Genomic DNA, 10,504 nt, shown 5'->3' with positions numbered 1-10,504 from the left:
TAACACTGACACCCCTGATGAACTAGCAAGGGACATGCTCCCCTCCCAACTGTAATACAGGCCCCACGCTGAACTAGCCAAAATCCTCATGGGGACTACATGAAATAGGTTTTAACAGGGGAGGAGTATAAGAAATGATGCAGTACATTTCATGATTTACTGAAATAGGTGAAAGGAGGGAATGTGGGAGGTTGGTTAGTAGCAAGTTGCAGTATTCTAGGAGACAATAATGCCATAGATGAGTAAAGGGGAAAGGGCATCAGGTTTTGTCATTGGTTGTAACCATGAGTAGACAGGGTCACAATTGGTGGGGGGAGTACACCAGTCAAGGGCCCTAAGTCAGAGGGGGCCCCAAGATATGTAATAGTGTAATTTGCATGTTGGAAAAACACCTTCATTTATGTTTCCTGGAATCTGCCAGATTTATTTACAGTTCTTTTGTGGGTAACTGGAATGTCCGGTGGTGTGACAGAGTGTGGACATTGGACTGGTTATGGCATAAGAGGGAATATAATGAGGGGCAAAATTCTCATGGAAATTGCCCAGTGATTGACATCTCTGCAAACACATTACACAAGAAAAGCTGATTCTAAAAAATGGGAGCAATCACATAATGCTTTAATGGCACTAAAATCTTTTTCGCTGCACAATGAATTTAAACATCTCTCGTGTCATTTATTGCCCCCTTGAGACCTGCAGTACACGTTAGAAAAGACTGACGTTGACAATATTTTATACGCAGCTGCCGAAGAGACGCATTTTACTTTTTGCATCTGTATAGCAAGTATTTTATGTTTTCCAACTTCCTGTAAAGGTATTTTACCGGCCTGGCCGGTAAAAATGATGATTGATCCCAATGTTATTAATAGGGAAAAAATAAATTTATAGGAAGGCCGGTAATTTTTTCCAGAAAAGGTGGCAACCCTATGTAAAGGGGTGTTTCACCTTTGAGGTTACTTTTAGTATGTTATAGAATGTCAACTTCCTAGCAACTTTGCAATTGGTCTTGATTATTTATATGTTATACGTTTTGAGTTATTTGCCTTTTTCTTCTGATACTTTCCAGCTTTCAAATGGAGGTTATTGACCCCCATCTAAAAACAAATGCTCTAAGGCTATGCATTTATTGTTATTGCTACTTTTTAACACTTATCTTCCTATTCATATTCCAGTATCTTGTGCAAATCAGTGCACGGTTGCTAGGGTAATTTGGACCCTAGCAAGCAGACTGCTAAAATGGCAAACTGGAGAGCAGCTGAATAAAAAGCTAAATAACTCAAAAACCAATAAAAAATGAAGAGCAATTGCAAATGGTCTGCGAATATCAACCTCTACATCATGCTAAAAGTTCATTTAAAGGTGAACAATCACATCAGCCTAGAATCACCGCTTTCCCACGTGACGTTATCAGCGGTACGAACTTCCGTGTCGCTCACTTCCTTTTTCACGGACTAATCGGTACAGCCCTCCTTCTGCTCTCTGATTGGCTATGGAGCGTCCTGTTTGTTGTGAGGGGGACGGAGGTCGCCATCTTGTTCTCGGCGCTAACTGAGGCTGGCTGCCAACCGGTACCGGAATCCTAGAGCTGAAACATGTCCCTGGAGACCTAATATTTGCGTTATTTGTAGAGAGCGTCAAAGCTCATCCCAGTTTTTCACCACTCCGGCAAAGTGCCCGGTTTTCGCGTCTGCGGGTGAGGATGAACGGAGGATAAATGGTGCCCAAACCGGACAGCGGCACCTTCCTTCTCCTTTTTTTGCTTGTACTTACACTGACTGAGCCGCTGCGGCCAGGTGAGTTGAGGAAGTGCGAGGCCTATGCGGAGGCATTAATATCCAGAAGCAGTAGTATAGACAAGTGCAGGCTGTCTGATTATTGTAATGTGTAGGCACCACACATATATACACTGATCATAATATGGAGTATCCAGCTTGGGTTATTTAGATGATGAATGTCAATCAGTAGGCGTGTCAGAGAGTCTCGCATGGTGTTGCTAATATAGGATAAAGCCTGTATTTCCTTCTGCAAACATGGTGGCATCCTAAGCCTGCTCATCACCAGAGGCCAGACATTATCTCTTTCAGTCTCTTGGAATTTTACTTTTATGTCATTGTAATGACATTTTGCTGAAAGACCCGCTGGGAGGCGGAGACAGAAACAAAATTCCCATTGACCAGGTACCACTTGTCTGTTTTCGGCTTCATTTATGAACATTAGAAATGTTTGTATAAGGGCAATTTATATCGCACGCACTGGATCCGAAGGTGCTGCAAGATCCAAAAGCGTGATATATATACACGAGGCTTCAGACTTACTGACCTCCAGCTGTTGCATTAAAGGAATTGTTCAGTGTAAAAATATAAAAACTGGCTATATGCATAGGCTGTGCAAAATAGAAACTGTTTCAAATATAGTTAATCAGCCAAAAATGTACTGTTTAAAGGCTGGAGTGACTGGATCTCGAACAGAACACTACTTCCTGCTTTGCAGTTCTCTTGGTTTTCACTGATTGGTTACCAGGCAGTAACCAATCAGTGACTTGAGGGGGGGCCAAATGGCTCATAACTGTTGCTTTTGAATCATCTTCTCTCTTTGCTGTGCATACTCACTGAAACCGTAGTCTACAGAGTAAATTCACTTTATTCCAACAGGTTGTGTTGAGCCCCAAATTTGTTTTTATCCTAGGAGTCTGTTCCATGTCCAAGGTACACGGTATAAGGATTATATAGAGAAATAGATGGAATCAGACCAGGAAAAGCGCCGTACTTTGCTGCAAGTTATCCTTTTATTAGACACTACATGTTTCGAGCAGAGTTGCCCTTTATCAAGTGATAAAGGGCAACTCTGCTTGAAACATGTAGTGTCTAATAAAAGGATAACTTGCAGCAAAGTACTGCGCTTTTCCTGGTCTGATTCCATCTATTTCTCTATAAAGTCTACAGAGTACTTGATTCCCAAAGTTAATGAATGAAATGTCTGTTTTGCACCTGCTACATAAATATAACTGAGCAGCGTATTCTTGACACTGTTTCTGGAAACTTTCTGGCATTAGGGTGTTCACATAGCTTAGCTCTAATCAGTACCTGCATATTCCCCTGACACATTATCCTACATGTTTTATTTTCACTCAGTTCACATTGATATATTAGCAGGTAATGACTAGATGTTTGTTTTTAGATCATGCATTTGACAATTTGGTTGTGTTGACGTTTCCTTGTCTCAAGAATGTAATTTGTTATTATACTATGTTTTCAGTATATGAAGATGTTTGATTTTTATTTTCTTAGTCGGAATTATTGCACAGAGTGGTATTAACTTTCCTGCTTTGGGAAAAGTAAAGTTTGTTTATTGATCTCTTCAAATCTATTTTATGTTGATTATTGAATATGAACAATAAAGCATGTAATCTAACAGATCATAAGCCATTTGGCTGATGGCACCCATGGTCTGGTGAGTGTTTTTATTATAAAAACTGGTAATGCTGGTGCTTGCAGGGGTCCCCAATTGGAGTCAATGGGAGCCAGAGAAGCTGATTTCAGGCCACGTGCTGTACCTCATAGACATCCCTTAACAATGTTTGCTGTTAGTAGTCATATTAAGTATGATTGCTGTATTTGCTTGATTTGCCTTACCTCAATTCAAGTTATATCTGACAATTGAATAAATAAAGCACTGCAGAATATTGTCACACTTTTTAAGACAAATTAACAAACAAAGCTGCACAGTCCTATATTAGTTGAAAAATTACATGTTCATAGGGTGTTAAACGTAAGCATCTCAAAAGCGCTACACAAAATTTATTTTGGCTTTAACCCTTTCTCACCCTGTAACAACTGTGACCTGGGTGTAAAGACCCCAGGTCAAACACTTCAGCATAAACCGCAATAAAGAGAAGCCGCCTGAAGACGGGAAAACACTCACCCGACGTATCGAGTGGTCCGGGTGCATCGCCCCGAACCCGTAGCAATGGGTGTTTGTATGCGATATGAATGATTACGTATCGTTCAGATACGAAACGCGTCAGGATGTAATGGTTTTAACTTGTTAAAATAAAAGCTGAATTTTACCAAAAGAGGGGTTTCCAGAGTGCTTGTCGATCTTCTTCACACTTTAAGACAACACTACAGTATTTGCTTAACATCTGTGTTTATTGGAGTCACTGTGGGCTATATTAACATAAGTTGGCCACTTGTAATTTTAGAAAAACTAGACATTGATCTGACAGGCTTGGGTTTAACAGCAGAATGAAGAAAGCACTTAAGTTCTCTAATGTGACTCACCATTATTTATAGACTGAGTGAAGTGTTAGTTCTTGGGATATTGTTATTTCAACCCACAATAGCTTGATAGTGGTTACATGGTACATATAGTCATTTCTGTAGAATTATATTTGTATTATTATACATGTCAAAGTTTTATTTAAAGAAGTCCAAAATACAAATAACTTGTTGCCACAAACCGTATATATCAGTGATAGCTCAATCTGACGGTGCTTAAATGCATCTTGAATAAACGTCTTCACTGTTTCACTAAAACAGTTCTCCAGTGAAATCTTAATTTTCTACATTTTATTTAAAGAAGCCGTATTGTGTTATCGTACCAGAGCATTATGCTCTTGAATACAAAAGGGAAGTGCTTAACAAGTAGTGTTTTGGGATTATTTATTGAAAATTACTGCAAAACCCCTATTAGCCCCTCCCATCTGTTCCACTTCTTGCCTCCTTTCCCAGGCTGTGCAGGGTAGCTGGCAGCACACTGCGTTGTAAGATAGGGACCAATCAGCAGCTAGGCTGTCCTGATAGGGAACTGAAATATTTCTTCACTTGTGTCACTGCAGGGCTGTGAATTTCTATCCCCCTCCTACAGTGCTTTTGGTTGGGGCCATTGGGACACACCCACCCCCATATAAATACATTAAAAGGGACCATAGAAGATCTATAGTGATCTCCAATAAAGGGACCATTTTTAAAGTTCATATAACTTTTAGCCCAAAGTTAAATCCGCTCCATATAATACTCATCATTGCCTAAAATATTGTTTTTTTTTATTTGTCCCTGTATGTTTCCTTAAAAATATGAATGTTAAACAACCGAACCAGAAGCTGTTGGAGAACTTTTGGATCCTTTTAGCCCATCTCACCCTAACCAGTTTCTGCTATGTTAATCATTCCCACTCAGATTTTGGGCTTGGGTTGATTGTATCCAGTAACAGCGGCAGACAACAGCACTGTCCTTGGTATATACAGTAAGAGGCCTTTTGAAACTTGAACTTTCATTGCCACCCAATGCAAAGGAAGGGGGAACTAACATGAATGCATGTTAGGGTGAGATTTAACATTACTGCGAAAGCTTAGCCCGCTGATCAATCATGGTAAATTTTTGGGTAAACACCTTTTCTCTTTGTTCTAGATACGAGTGCAGTGTACAAAGTGCAATCTCTATCTATTGCAAGTTGGGATTTTTTTTTATTTTTTTTTTAAAACCTACAATGTTGTGTTTTCCCCCCAAAGTCCAATATAATTATGATGCTTTTAGATGGTGGCAGCTCTGGGTTCGACTGCAGCATCAATAGGTGCACTGGACACAATTTAAAAGTGTAGGCAGTACACAACCAGTGTCTCTGAGTGCAACTATGCAGAAGTGCAAGGAGTGACTTTAGAAGCAAGTATCTGTAATGAATGGCAAATGTTTATACAGGTATCGGATACGTTATCCAGAAAGCTCCAAATTACGGAAATGCTGTCTCTCATAGACTCCATTTCCCATTTCTCTGTAATAATAAAACTTGTGCCTTGTACTTGATCCTAACTAAGAAATTATTAATAGTTATTGAACGCAAAACCAGCCTACTGGTTTTATTTAATGTTTACATGATTTTTTTAGCAGATTTAAGGTATGAGCATGCAATTTACAGAAAGATCCGGAAAACCCCAGGTCCCAGGCATTCTGGATACCAGGTCCCATACCTATACAACGACTGTGCCTAAATCTTTGTGCCTGCAACTGATATATATATATATATATATAAGAGCCCTTAGAGGTTTGATCTTGTGAAATCTGTATTAGGTGATCTCTGAACTGCTAATTTAGGGTTCAAGCACCCGGGAGATTTGGTCGTTTGGCGACTAATGGCCTCTTCTGAGGGTCGACAATCTCCCTGAACTGCCTTCCCCCCACCTGCCTGCCGCCTGCTATAATGACAAAACCCCAGCACCAATGCACTTGCGTCCCTTCGATTTCCCAAGTCGCCTGAAGTTTCCTTGTGAGGAAAGTTCCCCCTCTATTTATAGACCTGTGCCTGCCCTGCAGTGATGTCACAAAAGGTGCGGGCGAGAGTCTATAAAATTAGACCCCGAAAGCCGGCAGTGCTAGGTTGCGGAAGGGGAGAGCAAGAGAAGAGCTCAGCCCAGACCCACCCATGACCTGAAGATTTTGTGCAGGAGCTAGCCCGCACAGCACTACTAGAGACATGAACATTAAGCTTTAAACTTAAATTTTGGGAAAACGATAAAAAATAAAAGATGGAAAGCAATTGAAAAAAGGCTTTGTTTATGGTGAACAATCTAAAAAAAGGAAGGTGAACAACCCCTTTAACTAATTAACAGACCTGCGATATGCATGCTTGGCAATGTGGAAATTTGAGTGTTGTGTGGAAGAGAGCTGGTTTCTACTACATTGTTTCATTCAGTCAGAACCAGCAGTGCAGAAACCAATGCATTTTCTAAAGAATATTGAATTACATTTTCTCTCATTATAAACACATAAATGCAGTTTAGGTGTCCTTCCCCTTAATTTTGGGGAAAGTTATGTATTTTTTGCACCTGGGCCTTTTGTATACTTTTTTTACACTCATCTGATTCTCATTCTCACCTGGTTTCTGCAAAATGATCCCCCTAATGATAACATTGGCGTAATTTTTCCGACCAGGTGGCAACACTATCTGAGTCAGGTATTAGTCAGTGGTCTGAAGTCCTTTTTGTCCTCTTATATGAAAAGAAGAGTGGAAGAAAAAAAATTACATTATGTGAAACAATTCGGCTAACAAGTTTTGTGAAAATAAGATCACTTGGCCACAGCACAAAACACACAGCACTGTTTGATGTTTATAATAAGTGCAATGAAAAATGGGGACATTTTATACAATCTACAGTGGCTACAGAGTTATGACTAGCTAGGTTTCAACATATATTGCTTCATTTTATGATAATTCTGTCATCTTAAAGGAAGCGCAAATATTTTCATTTCTAGAAAAAGTTAAATTTTTATTATTAATATGTAATTTTTTTTATCATAAACATGCAAAACAGTGTTTCAGTTACAAACAGTTTTTCATGGTGGTGCTGGTTTCCCCTTAATACACAGAATATTGGACCACACTGGTGATTGTAACATCAGTTTGTGGTGATCCATTTATTACACGTCTTTAAAAACAAAGTTGTTTCTGAAACTGGTTTATTTCCTCTTTCTGATATTTCAGTGCCAAAAGGAAAAAATAGTAGTCAGTGTGGATTTGTGTTTTATGTGTATGCCTCTGGCTTAAACAGTCTTGCTCCATTTTGCTCCAATAGGTGTTGCATTTTGTAAAATGATCAGATTAGAACAGATCCTTACATATGTTTTTAATACACTCAAAAGTATAGATGCACATCTATGACGTAATGAAAGCTATGTCTATGTGTGTGTTTTTATCAGTGCCAGTTCCCCTTTAACCATTGTATTACACCTGTTTTTTATGTGTGGGTGGAGTTGCCAGACAACATTCAATCTCGCCTAGAGATATACAATCTGTAGTGCTGGCATAGATGTCACAGCCCATGCTGTGCAATGCTTTAAAGGAATTGTTCACTATAAAAATAAAAACCGGGTAAATAGATGGGCCATACAAAATAATAAATATATGTTAATAACAAAATAATGTTTTCAATAGTTATTCAAAATTTCATAAGAAACTTTAACTGACAGGCTGAGATGGGACAGTCAGGTTGGCAAAACAGTCAGGTTTAGGAACTTCAACTAACAATTACTTACAAAAACAAACCTCTCAACAAAAAACAATCAACATGACCTATAGGTAACTTTTAACATACTCATATTTTAAAAAGTAGTTTTTTAGTGTCAGTACCACTTTAAGAAATATTTTAAGAACATTTTACATGTTTTACTCTTTCACATTGTTATGTGGGCAATTAGATTGTAGCTATAATTATTTTGGTAAGTTTATTGTAAATTTTAACTTTCAGGTCCAGGAATAGTTCTGGCAAGACTGCAATCAGGTGAGCATGCTTCTAGCTGTGGTAGTGAGTAGAATGAATGGTAGAAATTGTTGTTTAACATTGTTAGATTTTAAAGGCATATAGATGTAGATTTAAAATGACATCAATTTAAACATTCTTGTTTTTGTACTAACACTTTGAGCATATTTATAAAGGTGTGTTATAAAAAAAAAAGAGAGAAACTGTAAGAATACAATAAGTCACTTTGTTATACTGATTTATGTCTCTTTTAGCCATAAAACTATGTAATGAAATCTATAGCTGTGTTTATATAAGTTTTGATATAAAAATGTAGGCTTAAGCTTGAAAAAAGCTGGTGGTGCGTGTTGTTACATTTTGTAGTAAATAAAAATACACACCTTTATAATTATACTACTTTTAACTTTGTAATAGATTCTGTTTGATCATTTCTGAAATGAAAAGACAGGACTAAGGAGACCAATTTTATGTTACATATTTTTTGTTATTTTTTATATTGGTCACATTTTTTATACATATTTTTTGTATTTTAATATTATACATATTTTTTGTTATTTTTTATATTGGTCACAGGACTAAGGAGACCAATTTTATGTTACATATTTTTTACATATTCTTTTATATTGGTCACATTTTAAATTGACATTTTGTGTCAGCCCTGGTCCACCAATCTGATAATACTGTGGGCTTATACCCGCCAGGAAAGAACTTCATCAGTGCAGTTCTTCTAGATACCAAAATGGCAGGGCATCAGAAAGGAACCATCTATGGGCAAAAATGCTTTCACCTTGGTCTGGAGGGATGTTGGCAGCTTTTACTGGCCTTTTGTATGGCCACTTTAAGTGCTAGGACCATTTACCAGAATGCTTGAATACTTCTAAAGATTATTATTTTTCTGTATATTTACTCTTCACTTCACAAGTTCTAACATGAGTTGTCCAGCATTTTTTCATACTCCTATATCATATACTTTGGTGTCAGATTATTTTATGTGCCGTAAGAGATGCGCTGAACAAGATCATAGTTATATATTTTTTTGGTAAACAGTTGACTCCAGGGAAAATGTCAACAAGTAAGGTTGTGTTATTTTACCAGCTTAGGAAAAGATGATTGCATAGAGGAGATCATGGTCGGCCCTCCATTCCATACTCCATTTAGTTTTTGAAACTAAAAGGTGTGGGTAGTACTCTCTGGATGCCTCCCTGTGTTGGAGGGGGTTGCAGATGATTAAGTGTTTGGAACACGAAATGCGTCAGGCTGCTTGACACAATAAAACTTCTTCACATTTGAACATTTGCCTGGTGGAAGTTTTGCCTTCTTGAGTGCCTGCTCCATATTGATTTGTCGGAGTTGCAGTGTTGCCTGAAGTTAAGTGAGGCTAGTGAGCTGGTATCCCTGGAGGGAAGAGGGAGCAGGGCTTAGTGAGAAGCCACGATTGTTGCATTTGAGTGTGGAAGCCACTGTGAATGGTGAGAGCCCCAGAAAGAGAAAAGTCGTGATTGCACGTTCTTGAAACTCTAGTAAACGGTGTTCCTGTGACCTTTTCTGTTAGGAAGAGTTTGCCAAAATAAACCCCTGTTTTTGCCTGAAAACGTGGTGTTCCCTGTCTTTATGCTCCAGATCCTACATTTATCTGCCTACAATAGCTAATTTCCCCCAAAAACTATGTACAGGCAGCCAGCTTGTCACAATGCTTTCATTCAAATAATTCTTTGGCAGTCCTGGGGCTGTAAAAATGCCTTCATTGGGACACTTTGGAACCAGAACCACCGGTGCTGATATTCCTCAATGTGGAACCACAAGGAAAACATATTCACGTGTATACCACTATTTACTCTTTGAAATGTGTATGTGTAATCCCCGACAGGGCAGGTAAAAGTCAACAACTACCTCTCGGACCCGTTTGAGCTTCATCGAGGCACAAGACAGGGCTGCCCTCTTTCCCCCCTTTTGTTCGCGTTAGCGATAGAACCACTGGCCATTCGGATTCGCAGAGATCCGGGCATAGTGGGTCTTAGATTAGGTCAGCTGGAGGAGAAGGTGTCCTTGTATGCCGATGATATGCTGGTATACCTGGCAGATCCGGGGGCCTCGCTAACTAGGCTCCTGCAAGTGGTTGACCAGTTCGGTGTTCACTCTGGGCTTAGGGTAAATTGGGAGAAATCTACAATATTTCCAATAGATCAGATACCTCCCCTGGCTCGAACTCCTTCCCCACTGCAATGGACTTGCTCCTTTAAGTACCTAGGTGTG

The 10,504-nt window shown here is 38.9% G+C and overlaps 1 protein-coding gene across 4 annotated transcripts in view; it reads left to right on the top strand.

The window, feature by feature from the left end:
* The first annotated feature begins 1,336 nt into the window (after positions 1 to 1,336).
* dgcr2.S (DiGeorge syndrome critical region gene 2 S homeolog) overlaps positions 1,337 to 10,504 on the top strand; it is a 30,691-nt gene continuing 21,523 nt past the window's right edge. The window contains exons 1-2 of one of the 4 annotated variants that reach the window (XM_018237164.2): positions 1,337 to 1,793; positions 8,240 to 8,272. In XM_018237164.2, the coding sequence (XP_018092653.1) occupies positions 1,715 to 1,793; positions 8,240 to 8,272 (112 nt within the window). In that variant the 5' untranslated portion in view covers positions 1,337 to 1,714. 4 annotated transcript variants of the gene reach the window in all.

Source organism: Xenopus laevis, chromosome 1S (assembly GCF_017654675.1).
Source record: "Xenopus laevis strain J_2021 chromosome 1S, Xenopus_laevis_v10.1, whole genome shotgun sequence".
Classification (NCBI taxonomy): domain Eukaryota; kingdom Metazoa; phylum Chordata; class Amphibia; order Anura; family Pipidae; genus Xenopus; species Xenopus laevis.
Note: the sequence above shows the minus strand (reverse complement) of the source record. Positions and strands in the feature narration are given on the sequence as shown.